At 35.7% G+C, this 27,396-nt stretch overlaps 2 protein-coding genes and 1 pseudogene across 2 annotated transcripts in view; 2 read left to right on the top strand and 1 right to left on the bottom strand.

The window, feature by feature from the left end:
- The first annotated feature begins 1,475 nt into the window (after nucleotides 1-1,475).
- Nucleotides 1,476-7,288, top strand: LOC139782906 (serine/threonine-protein phosphatase 6 catalytic subunit-like; annotated as a pseudogene).
- Nucleotides 7,289-17,217: 9,929 nt separating this feature from the next.
- On the top strand, nucleotides 17,218-18,136 carry LOC139782902 (uncharacterized). The gene is made up of 3 exons (XM_071721982.1): nucleotides 17,218-17,307; nucleotides 17,382-17,721; nucleotides 17,816-18,136. The coding sequence occupies exons 1-3, from the start codon at nucleotides 17,218-17,220 to the stop codon at nucleotides 18,025-18,027; spliced, it is 642 nt and encodes a 213-aa protein (XP_071578083.1). The 3' UTR covers nucleotides 18,028-18,136.
- Nucleotides 18,137-21,909: 3,773 nt separating this feature from the next.
- LOC139782915 (CLIP domain-containing serine protease HP8-like) overlaps nucleotides 21,910-27,396 on the bottom strand; it is a 44,006-nt gene continuing 38,519 nt past the window's right edge. Inside the window, exon 3 of the mRNA XM_071722000.1 lies at nucleotides 21,910-23,765. Coding sequence (XP_071578101.1) covers nucleotides 23,053-23,765 — 713 coding nt within the window. The 3' untranslated portion in view covers nucleotides 21,910-23,052. The remainder of the gene's footprint in view (nucleotides 23,766-27,396) is intronic.

Below are 27,396 nucleotides of genomic sequence, written 5' to 3'. Positions count from 1 at the left end.
TAGACTTCTAATCTCGATTTGGAGGGTTTATCGATGTTTTTCTTGTTGTGCAATTCAGGGAAACTCGTTTTCACGTTCGTATCAATATGGTATATCTTTTATATGAAGCACATCTTGTGATGAGCTGACAGCGATCGCTGTAACTTGAGACGCCATATTAGGATAAAAGTAGGTAAGGAAATCTGTAATTCCGTAATTTTTTCTCGTTTTCTATATCAAATCGGAGTTTCCCTGAATCATTGATGTATGTACTGCAATTCTGGAAAAGGATTTTTAATTCTGTCAAATTAATACGACGCTACGTGACGACAAAGAAATGTCGGTAAAACAGACGACTCCAGCATCACTTTAAGGGGATCCTAAACTGACCCAAATTACCGAAAATTACAGGGAGAGTTCCAACTTTGAGTAGACTGCACAGAACTTAAAAATTTTTATACACAATTGAAATATGCACGAAAACAAATAGTGCGACTGTTGGTTTCAAGACAAAAATCGGAAAAAATTAAAAAAATACATTTTTGAGCTGTCACCTACCGTAAACGTTTGCTTAATACAGGAGTTGTACAGTTTGTATGTACAAAATGAGATACACGCACCATTCGTATAATGTGAACAAAGAATACCGTACATGAAAAATTAAAATTAAAAACGTAACAAAAAAGTTGAAATTTCACTACTATTTTGTGCAAAAGCACATGCAGGTTGATAGAGTAAGCAGTATTGCGTGTAGCGAGAGATGGCGCAGCGATCGAACAAGGACAGATTACTATCCCAGACAGCACAGGATATCCTACTGATGTCCGTTTTATGTCCATTTCTTGTCGGGATGTCCATGGACCTTATAAAGATATCCATAGGATATACCATCGACATATAGTATGGACTGCGCACAGGTATAGAAAAATATGACCGGCGACTCACACCGGTGGAAGAAAAGAGATAGTGACTGGTAGAGGTCAAGCTGTCTTTTTCTATCCAGTGCGTACAGACAAAGAGGGAACGAGGTAGAGGTCAACTCTACCGGACACTTTTTGAAGGCTTTTATATAGGGATCGCGTAGTCCATACTATATGTCGATGGGATATACATTTGTGGACACTGTAGGAATATCCCAAAATGGACAAGTTTGTATATCCATATGCTATCCTTCTATGCCAACGCCATCTGCATGTCATTCCGATCCTGATCTCTTTCTGTTACCTTCTATGGCCGGGCAGGCCAGGATCTCATGTTGATCACTTCGAAAATTATACGTTATTTATATCAAAGGTAATCCTTTTTCTTCTTTTACATCTAAAAATCGTATTGTGTGCCATTGGCTTTATATCATTATAATAATGATATATAAGAGTTAGATTCTTTTAACCTATTAAAATTTATATATATGCTGTTTCCACAATCAAGATCGAATAACCTCAATCATGGCATGAAACAATTAATTACTATATATAGTTAAGGAGGTTGAAGCAGTTTGGTCAATCAAAGATTTTCGTTTTTAAAAAATATATATCAAGAGACACGGTAGTGTCTCGCGCCAAGTATACGCGGAGCGAGACCGACCGTGACTCTTTTACGCGACGCGACGGGTTGCGAGTACTCGAGATGTTGAGATCTCGATAACGAGTGAACGGATCAAGTTCTAAGTAGGCTTGATCGATAGCTTGGGGTCGAATTAGGGGGGGGGTTTCTGTTATAATATTTCCGCTACGTGCCCTACGAGCGGAGATATTGCGACGCAAAGTCGAAATGTGAAAATTTATTTTTAAGATACGGAGATACGTCGTCGTCTCTCAATCAATATAACATATATATATCAGAAAATGTCACTTTCACTTTTTCGACACTGGCGGCTAGCGGCGTTAGTATCGCAGTGCAGTGCAGTGGAGACAGTGCATTTAGCGCGCTGTCATCAGTCAGTTCATCAGTTAACCTATTCTCGAGAGAGACACGGTAGTACGCGCGGAGCGAGACCGACCGTGACTCTTTACGCGACGCGACGATTAATTCAATCAAGGTAATTGTTTTATGTAATTATCCTATAATTAATTATCTTATTCTATATACTACGTTTACGTGAGTGTTTACATAGGTTAATAACCTATTATATTTATTTATATATTGACGGCAGGGAGCTGATACTGAGATCAAGGAGTCAAGGAGCCTGTTCACACGAGGCGTTTCTGCCGCGCGATTGCGGCCGCGCGTTAACGTTTGCACGAGCCGCACGCTGTCGCGAGGTAAGGTGCGACAACACGCGTACGCGAAACGGCAGTAACACCGTAATCGTGCCGGCGATATACTGAAAATTGAATTGCTTCGTGCTTATCTGGAGATTTCGTATCCCTACATCGTATTACCACCGCTGCCGGAAAAGAAGGTTCTCTACGCTTGGCAGAAAGTGACGACTGACACGTTCGATCCCGACTTCGTTGATCGCAGAAGAGCTGGACTCGAGGTACGTTTCCGATTTGCAATTATAACAGTATCGTGCGATGAATGTTGTACTAACCTCAAAGTCGGAGCATCCTTGCTCACCGCTACGGGATCGACGTAAAGTTTTAGCGGATTTTAATCTTCCGAATTAGCGTCGCAACAATATTAGTCTTCCATTATCTATTGCCTCACAACTTTTCGATTTTAATATTCTGTAGCTGTATAGTTATTTGTACACAATCGTGATATTAATATACATCAGATTGTTCATGTTTTTGTGCTGTTACAGTTCTATGATTTAGAGGAACTGTTTCGTAACGGTGGCCCCGTGCCAGATACAAATTACATATTCCTGGGAGATTTTGTCGATCGGGGCTACTATAGCTTAGAAACGTTTACTCGTCTGCTCACACTTAAAGCTAAATGGTCCGACAGGATAACGTTACTACGCGGTAATCACGAAACTAGACAAATCACGCACGTTTATTTGGATTTTACGGTAAGTGCGCAACGATACTTTCTTTTCTGGGCTTTTTTTACATTTGTGTATAATAAAGCTTTGATTTCATTGGTCTCTTCATTTTCTGTTCTAGATGAATGCCAAAACAAGTACGGCAATGCTAATGCGTGGAAGTACTGTTGTAGAGTATAACTCCACTTTTGATTACGCTCGAATAAAATTCTGTTTTAGTTAATTGATGAACAGGTTCTTTGTGTACACGGTGGATTGTCTCCAGCTATTAGAACACTAGATCAAATTAGAACGATTGAAAGAAATCAAGAGATTCCACACAAAGGTATTAATTGTATAAAGTGATATGTCATTGCAAAAGTTACATAATAATAAAAGTTACATGACTGGATATTTACTGTTATTGTACAATAATAATAAAATATCGTTGCTTAATTGCCATATTACAGGTGCTTTCTGTGATTTGGTCTGGTCCGATCCAGAAGATGTAGAAACATGGACAGTAAGTCCGCATGGTGCAGGCTGGCTGTTTGGCAGCAAAGTGACTTACATGTTCATGGAAGTGAATGATCTTAAACTCATCTGTAGGGCGCACCAATTAGTTCAGGAAGGTATGTCTTTGCTCAAATATTTCTGTCGCAGATTTTTTTAAATATCTCGGAAGTATGTATTGATGACGCATATTTTTATCATGCAGGTTATAGGTACATGTTTAATGACAAACTCGTCACAGTGTGGTCGGTCCCAAATTATTGTTATCGATGTGGTAACATAGCTAGTATCATGCAGTTCACGACAGTGGATCAGAGATCACCAGTGCTGTTCCAGGCAGTGCCTGATTCCGAGAGAGTAATCCCACCTCTAATGCCCACTCCGTACTTTTTGTGATCTATCTTAGTGGCTCATCTGTACGGATGCGGAAGAGAAATGTCTGTGTCTAGACTCTACGGAATCACATGATTTGATTGGCCGGATCCAGGCTGGTACCATGACGGACCCACACATTCATGAGAATATATCACTGATTATATACATATTACTTTAGAAAATTTTGATTCCCTTAAAAGAAATTATTTGATGCGTTCTACGATCAAAGTACGATACTTAGAGAGGACTGAATTGTCGTGTGATTGATCTTATTCAGGGAATGTTCTTTAGATTTTTTAAGAACTTTATCAGGTTTTACATGTTGTAAAGCTAACTTTTATATATCTACATAGTATCTGCCATTGCATCAGCCTGATTTTTGTAGCTCGAGAAAAAAAAGAAAACGATATTTTGCATCAGAGCAAATGTGAACATTCTGTGGTATAGACGCTTTTGCTGTCTACTATGTACATTCTGTAGAGCATTCATATCTCAGAGCAGCATTCTGGACTTTAATGTTCAAAAGACTAAGAGCTTTTAAATAATTTATGAGCGCGAATAACGCAAATAGTCCAGTGCTGTGTGTGAATATAAAAAGAAAAGAAAAGAAAAGAAATATCACTTTTAAACATTCCGGCAAAAAGTACACTCTCTGAGTACAGTAAATGCTTCTCTGACATTACAATCGTTGTGCGTAGAATTCAGATTTATTAAAGCGTGAGCATATATAGTACTGTTAAGCCCTTAGGAAAATTTACTTAAAGTTTTTTAAAGTTACTTAAAGTATTTTAAAGTATTATAAAGTATACTAGCCGTAATAATAGTATACTAATAGTATAATAGTAGACTAATAGTATACTGACAGCCGAGCGTAAAGTTTTCTTTAAGTTATTAACCTCAATAAAAACTTTATAAGCAAGTCGCAAATATACTTTAAATTTACTTTTAACAAACGTAATACTTATAAATATACTTTAACTTTACTTTTTATAAAGGTAATACTTAAAGCTGATTTTAACTTATGGGTGTTGTTTCAACAGTATACTTAAAAAGACAAGTTCCCTTTTTCACCACACTTGCACCACACGAGACATTAAAAAATATTATATCATATATCCAATTCAAAATTTTATTACTCTTTTTAAACTGAATTTGTTTCTTAAGATGATTTTTGGAAAATTATATAATTGCGCTGGTTATGACATATGTAGACTATATATAACACTTACATCAAATTAAGAAGTAGTCTACCACGTAAGGCAGTTGGCTCACGATCCAGAGGTCCCGAGTTCGAATCCCACCAAGGTAAGTGTGTTTTTCAAATACGAGAAAATATTTATAATCATAGACTGCATCTTAAGAAACAAATTTAGTTATAAAATAGTAATAAAATTTCGAAATAAATAATTTTTTTTTATTCCGGGTGAATATCGGAAATCAGTGTCCTCTAGTATTAAGAGGACTGTAATCTTAAGTCTAGTGTCTCATGGTTAGAGGATATTCCTCTAGATTTTAAAATATCTTCTTGAGACCGTATTTCAGAGGAAAATCCTCTAAAATCAAGCGGGAGCCACTAAATGACAGAATATTTTTTTTGGGGTGATTAATAGTAATTGCATGAGTTAACTTAAAGTAACCTTTAAAGTATATTATAGAAATACTTAAAGTTTGGTTCGAAATCACTTCTAGTTTATCAATAGTAATTTCTTTGGTAAACTTTCTAGTTTATTTTAAGTTTTTTTAAGTAAATTTTCCTAAGGGAGGTCTTCCTGAACATATAAATGATCTGTTGCTGGTTTAGGTACTGTGTGTGCTGCGTACCATTCTTTTTTCTTCTAAATGCGCAATCGGTGTTCTTAGCAAGAATCGTAAATTCGGCTCTTTTTCGCCGAAGTACAAATAGCGTGTAGCAGTAGCCAAAGTTTTCCTGCTTAGGTAAGGAAATCCGATAGCGGGATCGTTATAGCATCTGTAGAGAGTTGTCTTATTATTTTTATGCACATGACATTTTTTTACGCTTAATTTTAAGAAATTCCGAGCTCAAATATTGTCTTTAAGGGGATGCTGGAGCCGCAGGCGAACTCGATCAGCGTCGATAAAGAAGTGCTCACCGACTATATCTGTCCTTGTATAGACAAAGATATAGACAAAACAGACGGCTCCAGCATCCCCTTAAACTACCTTGACACACATTAATGTTCTTTTCAAGAAAGATATCCACCGTTCGTTCGTCACACACACTTCTCTCTTCTATATATATATATATACATATATGCCAAATCGCTGTCGTATTGAATAATCGTAATTAGCTAATTGTCATAAGTTCATTAATGTAGAGAGCAACTTGAAAAGAAAAAAAACCGAGACCCTTAGCAATGTGCCTCTAAATTAATAAGCGTTTGTGTAATATAATGATACGATATTGATATGACATAATTAATGGAAATGCACCGGCCATTGCGTATCATAAGCCTGAATTCTGACCATCGATTTTTGCTAGCTCACGATAATTCCTAACCGATCACAGACCCGACAAATATGGCATTGGCATTGTGGCACAGGCTGTCAAGTTGAGACTACTCTATTTTGAATTTTGTGATATAGACCGAAGGAGGCGTGTGCAATGGTCATGTCGATGTTTATAACGACTCTCCTTGTCGCACCATTCGAAGAGGTGTTTTGCGAAGACCCGTTATTCCAAGAAATGTAATAAACTTTTGAACAGTGCCTTCAGAACTATAACACGACGGTCTACTAGAAGTATAAATGCTTTCTTATTCTATTTCATAAGCCTTCCGCTATTGTTTTGGAACGAGCCTTTGCTTTTTCGCGAAACTTTTCTACGATATTTACGTTTTACGATTTTACTACCTTTTAGGTCTACTCTTACAATTTTACATCACGCGCGCGCGGTATATTCTCTATTTATACTACATATTATAACGTACAATTACAATTGCGCGATACTTTACGCGAGTAATGTATTACATAAGGTAGAGAGGAGCGCATCTAGAACGAATTGGGACACGGAGCTTGCGTTACAAACTCGACTCGCTACATTTGCAGCCTCCGAGTCGTGAAACGGTTTCGCAACGACGGGAACGCCCTACGTGCGGTACGGATATCATTAGAAATCCTTAAAAAAAAAAGAAAAGAAGTATTAGCCTCTGTATCTATTGGGGTGTTTGCGGCGTTTCGTTTACCGGAATGCCTCTGTCTGTGATCGCTTTAATCTTATCGAAGTGTCCAAGCGCTTGCGGCGACTCGATATTAATAATCGGTAAGCTCGCGAAAGAAAGAACAAATAAAGACAATTTGCAAGATAAAAATAAAATAACGAAGACTAATTTAGCTTAATGTGCTCCGTGCGGGAGCTTGAACACTGCGCATAATCCTTAAAGATCTCACAGGTAGACACCATTTTAAAACGATCATCATGTACCTTGAAAGTATAGACTTTGTTATGTTAATGTAATGAAGAACGTCTGTAATAAAAATGCGCAAAAAATCGCACTTGATCGCATTGTCAATAATAGAGAAGAACACGATCGCATAGTGCAGACCAAACGCTTTGGACTAAACGCTATGGTACATGAGCATATTTACAGTTCGAAGACCAAGAGGCAGAGCCGCGGGGATACGACGACAAGAAGAAAGATGTCGTCAGCTAACTACCATTGGGGTAGACGAGGCAGAAGACCGAGACAGTAACATAATTATTTTTAAGCCGTATTTTTAAGCAGTAATATAACCCGTCAGTATTATATATTCGTACCTCTGACCATACACATATGAACACACACATACAAAGTAAATATGTGAATATGCTACCTTTCTTATACATACATGAAAACATAATTGCTAAATAAACATTTAATAAAACTATTATATTGTTATTTACTTCATACTTACCAAATCAAGTTTTATTTAATATGTATAATCTATTGTAACTGTAAATAAATTTATTATTTACTGTATAATTAAATGCTGGTACATTCAAGAAATTTGTAATTCTGACCTGGATTTATATCCTGCCTAAACTACACATGTATGTTTAAATTGATGTTTTACCTAGTTATTGCACCAATAATGTTTAAATAAATCGTAGCTTTAGTTTTTAACGCAGGAAAAGAAAATTTAACGTTTAAGCGCTAACCAATGTTGATGCATTTTTCTGAAGAAATACTTACATATTGATTTTGTTGCATATTCGAAATCTAAAATCCGAGCATGCTAGAAGCACTTTCATTATCTTCAATGTGTCAGGTATTTTAAAAGAACACTAAATTTATCTTTAAAAATAGGCAAAATTCAAGCAGCTGTAACTTTGTTAAAAATGAACAAAATTTAAATTTAAAAAAAGGATTTTAAAGCTTGAAATCTCTACTTTTGAAAGTTTTTATCGTGGATTGAATAAGAAATGAGCATTTTGACTTTGATTGCTCATAACTTCCTTAAAAAACATCGTATTACAATTCAAAAAACAGATTCTTAAAGCTGAAACTTTGCTTTATTGAACGGTATAATTGCCAAATTTTTTAAAATAACAAATAGACGTGATACAAATGGATGAAAATAATGTAAATTATTTTTAAATGCAGAGTACTTAAAAGTACAAAAAAACATAAAGAATAAATTTGTTTTATTTGTATCATGTCTACATGTTATTTAAAAAAATCTATTTTCTTAGAAATAATAGTCTGTAACACCTTTAGCTTTACAATCTGTACATACTGTTTGTAAGATATACTCTTTATAAGACTAGTTAGAAGAGGATGCGTGACACTACAAAATGCATGATATCAGTACAAAATTACCTTTTTCAAAAAAGGTAAAAAAAGGGCGCCAAGTACACGCGTGGTTGTTACCTCGGAAAAAACCAAGTGGTAGTATCATTAATTTTATTTCACAAAATTGTCTCACAAAAATTGTCTCATAAAATTGTCTCACAAAATTATTAAATTACAAAATTGTTACTTTATTCAATCCAAGTGATATCTATCTTAACAAAATTATTAAAAACAGAAGTCGTTTTTGTTCGACCCAACTGGCCTAATAATTAATATATTTAAACTCACAACGTTTCGAAAAATTATCTCACAAAATTGTCTCACAAAAATTGTCTCACAAAATTATTAAATTACAAAATTGTTACTTTATTCAATCCAAGTGATATCTATCTCGAAAAAACCTAAATAACAAGTGGTATCTATTTAAAAAAAAATATGTGAAATCTTTTAATACTGCGCCAATTACAAAGAGAGAATATATATATATATATATTATATACCTTATAACAAAATTATTATTATATCACGAAATTGCGTTACCAAACTCAATCCAAGTGATATATATATTTCAAAAAAATATATGAAATCTTTAAATTACGCCAACTACAAAGAGAATATATATATTGCTTTGAAAAATAATTGTAGTGCAACTACTCTTAAAAAATAAAACAAAATTGTGTTACCTAACTCAACCCAAGTGGTATGTATCTTTGTATTCCTGAGGATCTTTCTATCAACCCAAGTGGTAGTAGTTTTAATTCTCCTTGATAAAATTATAATATTACAAAGAATCATTTAATCATTTTAATCACAAAGAATTAAAGAGGTAACATTATAAAATAAAAATATTTAATTAAAATAAAATAAATAAATTTTTCTTGTAAAAAACTTGGCGCTGCTTTTTTAAGGTTAATCCAGACAAACTTGCATAGGTGCATAAGCATATGCATAAAGAGATGGATTGGTCTATTTCCTTTTGCACATATATCTGAACCAATCAATTTCTTACGCTTATGTTTATGCGCGATGCAAATTTGTCTGGATAGACTTTAAAAAAGCAGCGCCAAGTTTTTTACAAGAAAAATTTATTTATTTTATTTTAATTAAATATTTTTATTTTATAATGTTACCTCTTTAATTCTTTGTGATTAAAATGATTAAATGATTCTTTGTAATATTATAATTTTATCAAGGAGAATTAAAACTACTACCACTTGGGTTGATAGAAAGATCCTCAGGAATACAAAGATACATACCACTTGGGTTGAGTTAGGTAACACAATTTTGTTTTATTTTTTAAGAGTAGTTGCACTACAATTATTTTTCAAAGCAATATATATATTCTCTTTGTAGTTGGCGTAATTTAAAGATTTCATATATTTTTTTGAAATATATATATCACTTGGATTGAGTTTGGTAACGCAATTTCGTGATATAATAATAATTTTGTTATAAGGTATATAATATATATATATATATATTCTCTCTTTGTAATTGGCGCAGTATTAAAAGATTTCACATATTTTTTTTTAAATAGATACCACTTGTTATTTAGGTTTTTTCGAGATAGATATCACTTGGATTGAATAAAGTAACAATTTTGTAATTTAATAATTTTGTGAGACAATTTTTGTGAGACAATTTTGTGAGATAATTTTTCGAAACGTTGTGAGTTTAAATATATTAATTATTAGGCCAGTTGGGTCGAACAAAAACGACTTCTGTTTTTAATAATTTTGTTAAGATAGATATCACTTGGATTGAATAAAGTAACAATTTTGTAATTTAATAATTTTGTGAGACAATTTTATGAGACAATTTTTGTGAGACAATTTTGTGAAATAAAATTAATGATACTACCACTTGGTTTTTTCCGAGGTAACAACCACGCGTGTACTTGGCGCCCTTTTTTTACCTTTTTATGATATCTACCGTGATCTACCGCATGTGTGGAATAAATTTCAGATTTATTGACCACATCCAGGAGCTGAGATATTAGCTTTCAAAAATGCGTTGTTTTACATGGGGTTATATGGAGAAAGCGTGCGCGGCGATGATTGATCCCAATTTTCTTTAATATCTAGTAAAGATAAACGCTCAAAAAACGTGCCTATGCGTACAGTAAATTAATGCGAACATTTAGAACGGAAAAAAACACGTATTCACCACCTAATAACAAATATATTACGAGTTAAAGCGATCGAAATTAGACTGAAACAGCAGTTGATAGTTCGCGAATAGGTAGATGTGGCAACGCAGCGTCGGCAATGTAACCCTAACCAAGCATCATATTATGCATTTTTATATTTTAATTAGCTAAAAACGAAACACTTTTTCGCCAATGCCAACTTGAAAACTTGTGGTATTGCTAATTATTTCAATATAAAAATGGCATGAATAATATATGTTTTGCCATTGATAGAATGAAATAAAAATTATTAATTATTACTGGTAGCTCCCTTGACAATTATATAAACTGTCGATTTTTTAATAACTTTCCGTCGATTATATTAAATACGATTGAAACTTGGCAACGTTGCACTTTTGTGAGGTTGGTAGCAGTGCTCGCCTCTGTGTTGAGCCACGTAGCGGCGGTTGCTAAACGTAAACATGCCCGTGGATTTTCTGTCATTCTGGGTAAGGTTAGGCCCTAATATATAAAATTTGTAGGATATAAAGGGGGCAGGTGATGAAAATATAGACTTGACCTCGAATGACCTTTTCAAGGCCAAGTCAATGTGATCAAAGTTTTTTTAACCTTTGCACACCTCTTCGAAATTACGTATTATGCACAGGGGGTATATCATACCCCAGTCACTTAAAACGTTTATTACAGACGTACAATTCGTTATTTTGACTTAAACAAAATTGCTGGCTATTGTTCAAAGCTTCCAAAATAAGGTCTAATAGGTTTCATTAATATTTTCCAACATAAAAAAATTATAAAAGATATGTTAACTAAAAGAACCGAAAAATGGACTTTTTTCACTAAAATGCATAAAATATTCAATTTTTAATATTTTTTAATAATTTTTGCGGGATTACTTTCTTGAAATACTACACTTTCAAGGAAAAATATTAGTTTATAGCGGAGTTGAAAAAAGTATATTTATTACCACCCCAGAATTTCGGAACGTCAACTTCTCACCACTGCCAAGAGCAGACTAAAGCCGGGCGGGCAAAACTATGTATAGGATCTTGAAGTGTTATCCCTAGACTACAGGTAGATGGCAGCACAGGTCCCGATTCGCATTGTACGTATTAGAAAAACGCGTTTGAAAATACGCTGGGGTATTTTCTACCCCCAGTGCACAACAAAGGTTAAATGAAACCCCCATTTTTTATTACATATTCTTGTAGCCCTTGTCGAGACGTTTTCAAAACACTATAATGAAGCTCTCTTTCATTAAGAACTTCCTGATATTTTAAATTTTGTTATGCTACTATTAATAAAATATGAAATATCTCGTAAAATATTCATTTTTCGATGACTTCACCTTAATATTTTTTTACATAGAATAATGAAAAGAATCGAATAATAATATTAATTTTTACATTTTGCAATATTGCAAAATTAAATATTTCTACAAAATACAATCAAATAATTTTTTTACAAAAATCGATTCCTTTTCTTATTCTGCGTATAAAAATATAAAGTCATTGAAAAGTGAATACTTTACGAGATATTTCATATTTTATATTAAAAATATCATAACAAAATTTAAAATATCTCAGGAAATTCTTAATAAAAGAAAGCTTCATTATAGTGTTTTGAAAACGTCTTGACAAGGGCAAGAATATGTAATAAAAAATGGGATATTCTATTTAAGAAAACATGGATCACATTGACCTGGCCTTGAAAAAATCGTTCAAAGTCAATTCCATATTTTTATCATCCGTCCCCTTTAATATCCTACAACTTTTATCTAAAATATTTTTCCATATCTAAAGCTGTTCCTGAGGTCCAGGGGGCTGGGTCAGACTTTAGAGATACCCTGTATAAAGCGCCGACAATACACATAAAAATTTACAAATATAAATCCATTTTCAGACAAATTTAGACTACTTATGCGTTTTAATTACATATTTGATGTTATTCAGCAAGAGAGCAACGCAGATGTGGTGGTACAAAATATTTCTGACTAAACTGTGAAATTTACTACGTTTAGATTAGGTTAGGTAAAGTAATAGCGTTACTTCTGTAGAAATTTACTCATTTACCCGGAGTGAATTATAAGTTTACTACAAAACCCCGTTTACGCAGAGAAATTATCGTAAGTTACTAATGTGTGCCATTGGCTTTATATCATTATAATATGATATATAAGAGTTAGATCCTTTTAACCTATTAAAATTTATATATATGCAGTTTCCACAATCAAGATCGAATAACCTCAATCATGACATGAAACAATTAATTACTATATGTTTACACGAGCGTTAATTCTGTATCAATATGATTTTTAGATGTAAAAAGAGAAAAAAGATTGCCTTTGATATAAATAACGTATAATTTTCGACGTGATCGACGTGAGATTCCGGCCTGCCCGGCCATAGAAGGAAACAGAAAGAGATCGGGATCGGAATTACATGCAGATGGCGTTGGCATAGAAGGATAGCATATGGATATACAAACTTGTCCATTTTGGGATATTCCTAGAGTGTCCAAAAATGTATATCCTATGGATATCTTTATAAGGTCCATGGACATCCCGACAAGAAATGGACATAAAACGGACATCCATAAGATATCCTGTGCTGTCTGGGAAGCTATCGATTAAAATAAAGAAAATAATTTGCTTTCTCTGTAATGCTTTCATGAATATAGGCAAAATCGTCATTTTTGGACCATTTTACCCAATTTATCTTAAAAACTTGAAGTGATAGGCAATTTCTGCGGTCAGATTCATATTCAGCGCACAAAATTACATAGGACTACTTATAATTCTCAAACAATTTTCAACATTAATTTCGCAGGCCTGTAATTAACGATGTTGGCATAATTTCTCGGAAAAAACATATTTGTTAATTAATCTGTCGTGATCACACTTATCTATAGTTTTATAATGGTCCCACCGGGGTCAAAACGACCCCAACGACTTTGATCGGCTGCCGTATTTACAGTTTTTATTATTTTGACTTGAAAAAATTACTGGACCTTCTTGAAATGTTGTAAAACCTGCCACAATATTTATTTTGTTAATTATTTAATATTAACATAATTAAAAAAAATCGCAGAAGTTAAGGTACATTAAAAATAACTTTTTTTTACTTAAAAATTTGTAACGTATTATTTAAATTATTGATATTTTTTGCTAAAAATTTATGATTGTAGGGGAGACCGGGGCTAGACCGTTAGTTTTTTTCGGTGCCGATTTTTAACAACAAAATAAATAATTGTAGTTAAATGTGGTATACCACTGTAAAGAGTGGACCTTTAGCTACAAAATTTATACAGGAAATTTTTATCTACGTCGCTTTGTTTAACCGGTATAGAGCAAAAACGACAACGGTGCAAAAATTGAAACTAAAAAATGCCGGGGTTGAACCGCCACCCCCCCGGGGTTAATCCGTTACACTGCATTTTCAATACATATACGTACATCTAATCCTGAAAAATGATAGGATACATTTTAATAATTGTTTTTTAAAAGAAAAATATAAAAATTTATTAAAAATTTTTATGCGAAACATTATTAAAAAATTATTGTTTTACCTATTCCATAAAACAATTTAGGCACGTGAATACAGAGGTTAACCAAATCGTAAACTCCCCAACGGCACGTCACATTGTCAACGCGGGCAACCACGGGAAACACGCGTGACGGCGTTCCGGTGCCATAGGATCAGCGCGGACCCTCGAGCAACCTAACCAAGCCGCGTTTCTCGCGGGTGAGCGATAAATAGCGACAGGGGGGTTAGAAAAGCTCGCGGTGGAGCGCGACCATTTTACCGACTCGACGGCGTCCTCGCGCCGATTCCTCGACGCGCCGACGACGACGACGACGACGGCCACGACCACCACCACGACGACGACGACGACGACGATGACCACCACCGACACCACCACCACTACAACGGCGGCGACAATGACGCCGAGACGATGCGGCGAACGCTGGACGATGCGGTCGCACGCGCGACTGTCACTGACACAACGACCAACAACGACGATCTACCGCGCGCGCGGCATGTCAACTCTCGCGCGGAAATCGCGGGATCTCAGAGCCGTGCCGTGTCTCGCCGTACCTCGCCGACGTGCCGTGAGCGCGAGCGATCTTGAAAACAACGGTCCGCCATCTTTTTGGTCGGCCAAAACACCCGTTTTGCGACGATACGTGCTTACCATTTCCCTCCTACACAAACTGACACTGACGCACGTGCAAGGGAAGACAGAATCACGCCGCTCGAGGGAAACCTAACCTGAAATCGCCGTGAGCTGAAATCGTGCGCCCGGCGCGCCACAGTGACGAGACTAGCGGACCAGCCCCGGGTGCTTACTAGCGGATAAGCCCCAAACATAAGTTTCAGGTTTGATCGCCCACGAAATATTAGACATTAACGATAATGAAAAAACTACACTGGATTCGTGTTCAGCATGCATTATTCTTTATAATCACGTACCTCGAGATTTGGAGAGCAAATATTATTGCAGATATTACAATATTTCCACGCGCAGAAAATTTCACTTTCACCTTCCGAAAACACGTTTGCCCTCGTAAAAATCATAACACGGCAGGTAACCTGCCGAAACTCCGTTGGTCACATGGGTACCATAAGCAGCGTTTACAATGTTAATAGCGAGTTCGCACAATATACAGGTTCCGAGATATTTGATTTGGCGGATTTACCCCGTTAGTGGTCTAGCCCCGGTCTCCCCTACCCATAAAATGTGACACTTTTTGGAAAAAAATAGTACAGCAGTCTACGTTCTAAAAAAGGTATTTATTTTGCAATACGAAGTGGATAATTTTCGGGAAAAAATGAACAAGCAATTCTGTAAGAACGATGTGTTTATTAAAGAGTAAAAAAGCTTGGTTAGTGTAATTCTGCTTTGAAAAGTTTTTGGGATCAAGCTGACCCCTAGTGACCAGGAAGATTTAAGATAAAAATAAGAAAATGACAAAATAAGTATTTTTTTTCTAAGAAAAAAATTAATGTCGATTTTATAAATAAAATTAAAATAAAGACGAAGTGGAGTCGCAAGAATTTCTCACAGGAATGAGAAGAGGGATCAAATAAAAGGGAAAGAGAGAGAGAGAGAAAAAGCCGGTTGAATATTGGAATAATTAAAGCTTATTCTGGTTCGGAAGATGATAACTCCAAGAAATCTCGCAAGAAAAAATTGATCGAGAATAGACCTCATGACTTTTGTAATCACCGGGGGGGTAATTATTTAGAATACACGCTGCACCTCGAATATCAATGAAATTATGCTCATTCGACGCGTTTTGACACGAAACGAAAGAATCTGGCAGCAAAATGCGGCGGTCTGCCATGCGAAGCGAGATATTTAGCGTTAAAGTTGACGACTCTCAGGTTAAGAATCCTGTCATACCGACGTGACGTAGCGACCATGAATATGCCCCGCGGCCACATGCGCATGCTCTGTCAGCTCTGTGGCCGCACGCGCATGCAAAAGTGCGCGAATTTGAAACGTATGCATACTTATAATGCATAAATATAAATATGTACTTTTCATATACCAACTATTCTCTGCTTTAACAAATTATTTCCGCTACAGATATTAAGCGTCGAAGTTAACAAAACGGAAATAATTTGTTAAAGCAGAGAATAGTTGGTATATGAAAAGTACATATTTATATACCAACTATTCATAGAACATATAAATATGTACAATGAATAAGTACATATAAATATGTACTTTTCATATTCCAACTATTCTCTGCTTTAACAAATTATTTCTACTACAGATATTAAGCGTCGAAGTTAACGAAACAGAAATAATTTGTTAAAGCAGAGAATAGTTGGTATATGAAAAGTACATATTTATATGTACTTATTCATTGTACATATTTATATGTTCTATGAATAGTTGGTATATAAATATGTACTTTTCATATACCAACTATTCTCTGCTTTAACAAATTATTTCTACTACAGATATTAAGCGTCGAAGTTAACGAAACAGAAATAATTTGTTAAAGCAGAGAATAGTTGGTATATGAAAAGTACATATTTGACGACTTGACAAGTCATGAAATCTCTGTCATACCGACAAAATGTAGCGACACGATCGCGAAATTTTAAACAAGTGAAGCGCGCCAATATTACGTCTGATATATGTCGTATGCACTGCGTGCCTATAAGAATCGTAATAAAAATTATTTAAATAAAATGCTGTTCTTTGAATTCATTCAGTTAATGGCGAATAAAGAAAACTTAATAGATTTTCTAATTCAACACGGTGTGTTGCCATCAAAAATTAATTGTGGGAATTGTGGTGTGGAATTAACCATTAATAAAAACACATTGTTGTTCCGATGTCAAAGAAGATATTCCACAGCAACGTCTTCAAAAAAGAAACGTGTCTCCAAGTCATGTAATTTTTCCAAAAGTGCCAAAGTAGGCACGTGGTTTGGAAACAGTAATTTGGAACTCGCTACAATTTGTAAAATTATAGCGAGTTTCCTAATGCTACGCCCTCCTCGGCAGGAAGACCTCGAGGAAGAACTTGGTGTTTCTTCCACCACGGTTGTCGACTGGTTCAGTTTTTGTCGCGAGGTAATATATTTTAATTTTATGCACTACTTTTATATATTTATATATATTATTATTAATATTTTTGATATTTACAGGTCTGTGCGTACTGGGCCGATAAGTGCAGCGAGAAACTTGGAGGTCCAGGACGCACCGTTGAAATCGACGAGGCAAAAATTGGCCATCGTAAATACAACCGTGATCGCCTTTTGAAAGGCAATTGGATATTTGGAGGATACGAGCGAGAGTCGAAGAAAATTTTTATTGTGCCAGTAGAGGATCGAACGGAAGAAACGCTCCTGGCATGCATTAAGGAGTGGATCATGCCAGGAACGACGATTGTTTCAGATTGCTGGAAGTCCTATAATTGTCTTAACAATGAGGGCTTCCAACATCTGACAGTCAATCACACCTACAACTTCGTCGATCCAGATACTGGTAAGTAATGGCAAAACATGTAGTAAAACGTTAACGATATGAATATATAGTTACAAGTGCCTATATGTTAAAATAAATATTTCTTAATTTACAGGCGCCCATACTCAGCATATTGAGCGTGTTTGGAGAGAAGTTCGAGCAAATATTCCAAAGTACGGGACTCGATCGCACCATGTCGAGGGATATTTATTCGAATTTCTATTTAAACACGCTCATCCTAGGGCTGAGAGAATAAAAATCTTCTTCGACGTCATCGCCCAGATGTATCCTCCATTGTCTACTGTCGAGGCCGGGCAAACAGAATAACATTTGGAGACACGTTTCGACATCGGAACAAGAAACTGTGTTGCAACATCCACACTTCTCACAATTAATATTTGATACACCCCGTTGCGAAATAACATTTTAATATTTGTTGTATTAATAACATATTATATATATATATATTAGATATTTAAATACATTTTTATTATTTGTTAATTGGATTGAAATTTAAATCTAACATTTCCTGCAAATAAACGCTGTAGCTGTATACAGCGCTGCGTCGAATTTGCCCGAATTCCTACAAAGTATAAAAAACATAATAATACTTATTTGCTCATATAGTTATCAATTAAAATTAAAAGAATTACCTCGTGCTTTAAATAACGGAATCTATCCTTAATATTCCGCTTCCTCTCCTCTGTGTATGCGTTTTTTAACGTAAAACTTAAGATATCATGCAAAAAATCTTCGGAAATATGATTTAAAATTGCAAAATTCACAATGATCATTCTGTTATGATCCTTAAAATTTTTCTCCCAAAACATCTTTCGAATAAATTTCGGCCATGTCTTCGCATCGCCAACAACATCTTGTACCGTGAGCCACGGATTATTATGTATTTGCTCAACTGAATACGACATTAGTAAATTTGGAGGTTGTAAATAACGATCCGAAGTTGAGCGCGTTAAGGTACGTCGCTGCACATGTGACCACGGAGCATGCGAATGTGGCCGCGGGGCATATTCATGGTCGCTACGTCACGTCGGTATGACAGGATTCTTAACCTGAGAGTCGTCAACTTTAACGCTAAATATCTCGCTTCGCATGGCAGACCGCCGCATTTTGCTGCCAGATTCTTTCGTTTCGTGTCAAAACGCGTCGAATGAGCATAATTTCATTGATATTCGAGGTGCAGCGTGTATTCTAAATAATTACCCACCGGGGGTTTCCCAAGATAACATTATTGCATGATCGAGCTCACGCAGGATTCGAGTGTTGTCCTGTTGAAACATACAACCATTAGTCATCATTGAGGAAAGTTACAATGTTGTGGCAATCGTCGTCAGCCACCAGGAAGTCGTGGAGAATACGATGCACTATACGACGCGATAACAAGGTTGGAAAGATCGATATAATCTGTCAAATCTCAGATACTCCGATTTGTTTGACAGGACTTCGTGTCTCCTAGCAACCGAGTTTTTCAAAAAGTCGCCCATAGATTGATGTCGTAACTCGTATTTCAAATTCAGTCACGATGTGGATATAAAGGCAACCGTTTTCGAAGAAATTCGGCGATTCGGCGAATTGTCCTGAGGTTTACCAAAAGGATCAAAACGCCTCGAATTTTTTATAACAAGGATCCTCGTTCTTACGAAGAAGGGATCACCAAGAGGCGCAAGACTCGCCCTCTTCCTCTTGATCAGATCTTCGCGGTCAAGAGGAAGGAGGTTGCGTCAGCCGCAGCTCCAGGCGCTAGACGCCCTGTGGAAGGTACTCAGCCGCTTCCTCCAGGCGCTAGCCGCCCAGCTTCCGGCGCAGGGCCCATATTCTGTACACGCTTACCGACAACTATCGGTTTGATAAGCGTCGTTGCGCAGGTTTTTCATATCGTATAAAAGCTGCGCAACGACGCTTATCGAACCGATAGTTGTCGGTAAGCGTGTACAGAATTGGGCCCCAGGACGCCTGGCTCACGGCTCCAAGCCGTTGTCTGCCGGCGCAAGGCGTCCTGCTCCCGGCGCCGGTCGCCCAGTCTCCGTCGCTCCGCCGACTCCAGGCGCTAGCCGCCCTTCGTCGTCTCCCGGCGTTAGTCGCTCCACTTCACGGTCGTTGCCAACTCTTAGCGCTAATCGCTTTCCAACTCCCGGCGCCAGTCGCCCGTCCTCTTCAGCATCTCCTGGCACTGGACGCTCTAACCCTGGGTCGCCGATCCTCGGCGCTAGTCGCCCTACACCTGTAGCCACAACTCCAAAGAGTAGGAAGAGGCCCTTCGAGGTTGGGACGTCGACGCCAGATTCTGGAGGATCAACGCCGACGAATCCGTGGGTCCTTCCTCCCCTTTTATCTCCTCCCCGCTGTCGCCAATAAGGAGGTTCTCCGAAGGGACTCAGACGGTTCAGCCGAAGCACCGAGGGATTTCAACACAAACAATTAAGGCGGAGCAGCGAGAGAATTCGACGCTGACAACTCGACCAGATCTTCATGAGATATCAACGCAGACGGAGTCTTTAGGATCCAGCTACACAGAGAGGAGAGATGTAGCCGTTCAGACGAAACTACGAGGAGGCCGAGGACGACGAAGAAGATATTAAAAAGCATTGTTCAGCAAGATAATTTTCAATGTTGTAAATGTTAAAATAAATAAATAAAATGTTAAATTAAAAAATAACAAAAAGAATCAAAATATCTTAGCGATTATTTAACGGGACGACGTTTCGTCTAAAATGTAATATCAGCATTTTTCCTCCAAATCTACCGTTATCAAGGAAGTTGCCCGTTGCATATCTCTTTACACATATTTATTATTCAAAGTAAAATCTTCAAACGTATCATCATGCTCTATGGCCAGTCACAACAAAACGCGGAGATTCGTTTGGAAAGTCCTCGCGATATCGCGATATCGAAAAAAGTATATTTATTACTAAGGTGTTTAGTACAAATAACGAATTAATAATTAATTGGCACATGATTAACAACAATTAATTGACCACTGAGTTCTCGAGTATTACTCTAGCTTGTGCAAAGCTTGAGGAGGAAATTGTCAATAGTTTGTCAATTTTTCTCAAAACAACATGGACATTTTTAATTTTTAGGAGTTATTAATATTAATATTAATTCATCAATTTTTTTTCTACAACAGTCGTCTTTGATTATGCTTTCCGAAGTTGCTTGGCGTAGAGGCGTAGAGACCACTATGACGTGATAATACGAGACCGATAGGTCGAATTCCACAGTGATATCTCCGAGAATAAATAAAGATGCGAATATTGAACGACATAATCATCAATCACATAATTTTGCAATCCGACAATTCGCGATTTTATGCTACGCTTTCCTCAAAAGAAAGTGGAATTATACCAGGAAATTGGTATTATTTCTTTAAATTAAATAGGTAAAAATGTGTATAAGAAGTATTGTATAATAATAAAAATAACAGTAATGAGGCTTTATTGACTATAACTGGCAATCTTTATTAATAACAGAAAGTATATGTATTTGTTTCGCCAATAAAATTAATATAAACGAGAAACTCTATTTTTATATTCGACAACGTTTGGCTAATGTCGTGACAATTCGACCATTGATTTTGGTGAGATTAATCGTCAAGACTTTTTCGACCATGGGTTTTGGTCGTTTCTAAATTGATTTAATCTTTGATACTTACATATAAGCATCTCATTTTTATTAAATTAAATTATTAAATTTATTGCGAAAGATATTACCTCAGCCAGGGTTCGAACTTGGAACCTCCCTCATTCCGTGTAGGGCGTCGTACGAATTCGATCACTGATATAAAAATAGAGTTTCTCCTTTATTAATAAGTCACAGTGACTTATTAATAAAGATTGCCAGTTATAGTCAATAAAACCTCATTACTGTTATTTATCCACTGGCGAAGAAAATTTTCTCACTATTTAATTGTATAATAATGTTCCAATTTATCGATGACACATACGTTTCCAGAAATGTAAATCTTATGCGACAGGCATCAAGGATTTGATTACATTATGATGATAAAGATAATCTCGCATTATAAGAACAAGGAAAATAACGTAATTATAAAAAAGATAACAAAATGTCAAAAGCATTAAGTATTTCAAATATAAAAATATTATTAAAATAATATTAAGATAATGGAAAAGAAATTGAATGAGAAGAATAACGCGCCGAAAAAAGAAAAGGATAATTATTAATTCAATATAGTTAAGAAGGAATTTTTATTTATCTTTATTAATGTTATTAAAAAAACTTAAAAAATATTTTTTTACAAACTGTCGTTTTACACAGTTCTTACAAGCTAACATTTTTTAGCTTTAGAATATTAACTTTTTAGAATATCGACTTTTTGATTATTAACCAATATCGTGAATTTCGTTCTATATTGCACTTTGTTTGAATAAAGCTAGCTAAAAATATCTGTAGTTATTGCTATAAAATGTGTCGTTATAAATGCAGATAAAACGAATAAGTAATTAATGTCACTTAATTACATATACATCTTTTTTTAGTATTATTGAGTATGTTCATGGGTCTTTTGTATATTTAGAAAACAGAAAAAAATATATTTATTATATAATGACAATCTCATCTTTTATCTCGCTAACATATTGCGCTATTAGAAAAATAGTGTCACAACTTAAACAATTTTGATTTTTAGTTAAGCCCATAGTATACGTAAAAAGTATACATAAAATGTTAAATTATTATTAAAAAATTATATACCTAAATGTCATAGTGTCACAAGTATGATATATGCGAAATCCGCCGCACGGGACAGAAATGTCATGTTATTCTTTTCAACCGGTTATGTTGCATGTTGCGGTCACTGGATGAATATATAGTGTCATAAGCAAATTGACAGTGAATCACAGGAGGGTCCTACTGATTCTAACTCTTAACAAGTGTGTCGTTAAGAATTACAGAATAGGGATACAGACCTCTTCAAGAAATAGTATAAATTTTATTATAACAAAATATCGTAATTGTAATTGTGTTAGTTATCTCACAATTCAAAAAAATTGAATTAAATTTGTTTTTCCTCTCTCTTGAAAATTGTGAATTCTTAAGTTGTGACAGTATTCCTCTATGGATACGATATACATAACTTTTTTATTACAATTTAAAATTTTTTCTGCCACATTCTTTTCATTAATTTCTTAAAAAAAACTTTGACAAAATTATATGTAATATCTTACTTTAACGTAGATGAATCTCTGCAGGGCTAATTAATTCTACAGAATGCAAGTCAGATTACAGAAATACATTAATTCATGTAACATACTTTAACTCCGCATTTCGTCGCCACAGCAATGGTCAGGAGATGATTTTCTTCGTAGATATCTCCATTTATGGCCTCAATTTGCTAACAATCCAGGGAACAAAGTCTGTCACTTTCGTGTATATACCAGGCCATCCTTGCATGCCACAAGGCGATGGTCCAAATGATACAACGCCCACAGCGGTCCATCTGCCAGTACCATCGGCGATCCTTTCGACGGCCATCAGAGGTCCACCTGAGTCGCCCCGGCACGAGTCTTTGCCTCTCTGGCCACCCGCACAGATTTGCCCATAGCCGAGTTGGACACCGGCGTTAGTGTAAGTCTGCTCGCACTGATCCTTATCCGCCAAGGGCAGCGCCAGCTTTAGTTTAATGTTTGAGGCAGAGCGAGTCTCTGTCTTGCCCCAGCCAGCCACATAGAGCTTGCCACCGAGTGACGAGCTGGACGGCAGGCAAATGGGCTTGATGAAGGTGGTGAATGTTACATCGCGGCTGAGACGCAGCAGTGCAATGTCGTAGCGTTGATCCCGCGACAGTGGCCGATATTCTTCATGAGCGATCTGTTCCTCTACCCCTACGGTTACCGGATCATCAGCGCACACCACACTATCGTCACCATCTGGCACGCAATCTCTTTCAGCGTCTGTGTCGTATTCGCCCAGGCGGACACTGGTCAGGCGCCAGTTGACCGGTAGGTCCTTGCCCTTGATGCAATGAGCGGCGGTGAGGACGTAACGTTTATTAATTAAGACACCGCCGCATGCCGTCGCTCTGCCGTTGGCTGTAATACCATTGAAAAGATACATGTATGTAAACGTGTATGTAAACTTTTAAGAATATAATTAATTCTGATATTTGATGCTTTCGCAGTGTGTATGATCTGAGTTTGGCTTCCTTATTACAACCACGTTCACATCGTGAAGGATGTTAAGAAGCAGAAAATAATAATTATTTGTTCGTCAGGTCCGGGGAAAGTTATGAAAATTGAAATTATCAATTTTTGGAACAGTTATATGAAGCGTTTTTAAACTTTATACCTTTAATATATCTTTAAGATGAAATCAATTGCACATTTATGTATTGAAAGGTAAGTAATAAATGTAAAGAATTCAATTTTTTTGTTTACGTAACATACATGTGTGTGTTACCAAATGCCGTGATTATGAAAAATGTGCGTTATTCTCCTTTTAACCGAACCAGGATCACGAACAAGGATATGAGGAAATTTTGATCCCATTTTGTGTGTGGGGGGGTGCGTGCGCGCGTGCGCGCGTGTGGTGTGTATCCTTTCCATTTTTTTCTCTTCCTTTCTCATTATTGTATCATTCTCTTTTGCATTATTCATATTCGTCACTATCGTTAGAACTTTGGTAGATTTTGTCTATAAAAAATTCATTCAGGTATTCTGCAAGAGCTTTAATAGATAGTTAATTCCGACAAAATCCAAAATACCAAAGAATCGCAATGTGAGAACAGCAACCCATCACTCGCAGGCCTACTTTGCAAGTACATGAACAACAAATACTTTTGTTATGTTTGTATTGATAAATCTAAACTAGATTTATCTAGCCTAACTGGTCATACATGCAACACAAAAGAGAATGAGACCATGCGAAAGGAAGAGAAAAAATGGAAAAGACACACACACGCACACGCACACGCACACGCATATGCACACGCACACAAATGGGACCAAAATTCCCTCACGTCCTTGTTCGTGGCCTTGGGTTCAGCTTGTAAGAGGAAAATAACGCACATTTTTCATAATCACCTATATACCTCTACACACATATGTATGTTATGTAAACAAAGAAATTAAATTCTTTACATTTACTACTTATCTTTCAACACATAAATATACAATTGATTTTATTTTAAAGATATATCAAAGGTATAAAGCTTAAAAATGTTTCATATGACTGTTCCAAAAATCGATAATAAATCTCGATTTTCATAACTTTCCCCGGACCTGCTGGACAAATAGGGTAACTCCGGTATATACGCCGCACCTAAGGACAACTCAATTTATCGAGTACTATTTACTATGTTTAAGGCAAATGAATTATACCAATAAAAACTTTATATTGTCTACTACTATAAAAAAATTAGAAATATGAAATATTTATTCCTTGTATTTAACAAAAAAAAACTTTTAGAAACCCTTTCATTTTTGCCATAGGGGTGGAATATATGATATTCATGGGTGGAATATACGCCTTATAAAATATTACAAATAATATTTATAAATAAAGCAATAAAATGTCATAATAATAAGTTAAATGTTATTGTCTCTCTAAACGTTAAGTCGTCAAGACGCAAGACTGCCGCTCAGCTATTAATTTCGTAATTTAAGTCGGAGACATAATTGATTGTGCGATATCTGTAAGTTGCTTCTTCTACGATCTTGGTTAATGTTTGCATTGTGTGGAATTTCAATTTATAGTATATGTTTGCTCCGACTCTGGATGCAGGTATCTTCTGCAATGGCTAGAGGAATATACGCAGAGCTTTCTCGCTCTTCCTGGCTTTACAACCGGGGAAGAGAGGTAATTCGAAGACGCTTGGGTGTACTTCAGAGCCTGCATTCACCTCCAATTTAAGTGACGACGTTATCAATTAGAGATGGACAACTAATAGATTGTAAAACTCACGTTTAATGTAAGGTGTTATATTTATTATTGTGATGCGCTGAAGATGACCCGAAGAGAAGGTCGAAACGTACGCGAGTCTTTATATAATTAATTGTAATAAAGTAGATTGCACAAGAACAACTATGCCTGGCTCTTATTGCCACACAAATTACGGAATATATTGATTTAATAGAAAGAGCCTTTATATTCTTATTATTATTTTAAATATATATGTGTCGAAAAACATTAATATAATAAAAGAATATAGATACCGCTGGCACTAGGCCAGAATATAGATACCGTACACGTCCCACAACTACCATGATTTCAGGGTAAATTTTAACAGAAAATTCTCTCCGTGTACTATTCTCTGTTTTAACAAAGATTATAATTTTAAAATATATAATTGAATGAAGTTGTATATATATATTTATTAACTGCAGCTACATAGCCAAGAAGTGGACTTGGTTTACAAATAACCTTAATCATTCATCCTGCCATTCATACACTACTATCCTAATTTACAACTAACTATTGCACATTGTTACACATTGACCTTTATGTATTATTCCAACTTTCTTTTTCGCTCTTCTTTATCTAACTTTGACCGTTCTCTATATAATCTTAACAATATCTTCTCTTTGATGATGTCCATATCATCATTCCAAAGCCTCTCTAATCTTTCTTTATTATTCTTACCTAATTCTATAAACCAATTTTTTATCGCTTCGCATTCCGACACATAATGATTCGTGTTATCCCTACCTTGTTTACAAAACATACAAATACCGATTTCCTCTTTTAACCAATACATATTCGCGTCCTCCAAATTACCACATCTTAAGTTCACCAGAGCTCTAATAATTTCGCCTTTATCATATTTATCCATATTTTCCTTCCTTAAATATTTAGGGCCAACTATTTCTCTACTTAAATTCTTATATTTCTTATTATACCTAGAATTTAAAATACTACTTTCCTCAATTTGTCTTTGTACATCTTCATCTCTTTCACTCATTTCCTTAACTAAATCTCTTCCCTCCCTTCTTAAAGCATCTACAGCCACAATACTCCAACCATTCCTATTAAAATATTTTGATCTTTCTCTACCATATCTATCTTTCCAATCATTTCCTTCTTTATCTATCCAGCACATTTTAATCCATCTATTATCATCAGCCGCTCTAATTTTCTCTTCATATCTCATAGCCCTTATCCCCCACCCTATTCTTAATTTCTTTAATCCCAACTCCCTTGACATCATATATCTTGGTGTACAAAATTATAAATTAAAAATCCATCTAACGTAATCCAACATAATTTTTTCTAATTCCTTTTTTTCCTCCCATCCCCATAATTCTACACCATACGAAATCACACTTTGAACCAAATATTTAAACAACATCCACCTTCTACAAAAATCGTTTCTGCAAATTCTTTCCCCCAAACCCCATACCTTATTTACCGCAATCCTCCCTTTTCTACATAAATCCTTTACATGTTCTACATATTTTCCATTCCTGCTGAACACAAATCCCAAATATTTAAACTGCTTAACTTCTTCAATTTCTTTATTATTCCATTTCCACCTTTCAAATTTTTCCTTACCTTTTTTATTGAACACCACCATCTTGGTCTTTTCGGTACTCAATACCATTTTCCTTTTCCTCAGAAATCTTTTAATCGTGTCCATCATGTCTAACATCGCAGACTGCGTAACAATTGATCTCCGACTAAATATCTTCGACAAAATATCTTGGTCAAAATATCTCACCGACAAAG

The sequence above is a fragment of the Temnothorax nylanderi genome, unplaced genomic scaffold, assembly GCF_030848795.1.
Source record: "Temnothorax nylanderi isolate EJ_2023f unplaced genomic scaffold, tnyl_v1.0 TNYL_tig0450_pilon, whole genome shotgun sequence".
Lineage (NCBI taxonomy): Eukaryota > Metazoa > Arthropoda > Insecta > Hymenoptera > Formicidae > Temnothorax > Temnothorax nylanderi.
This window is presented reverse-complemented; position numbering and strand designations above follow the sequence as displayed.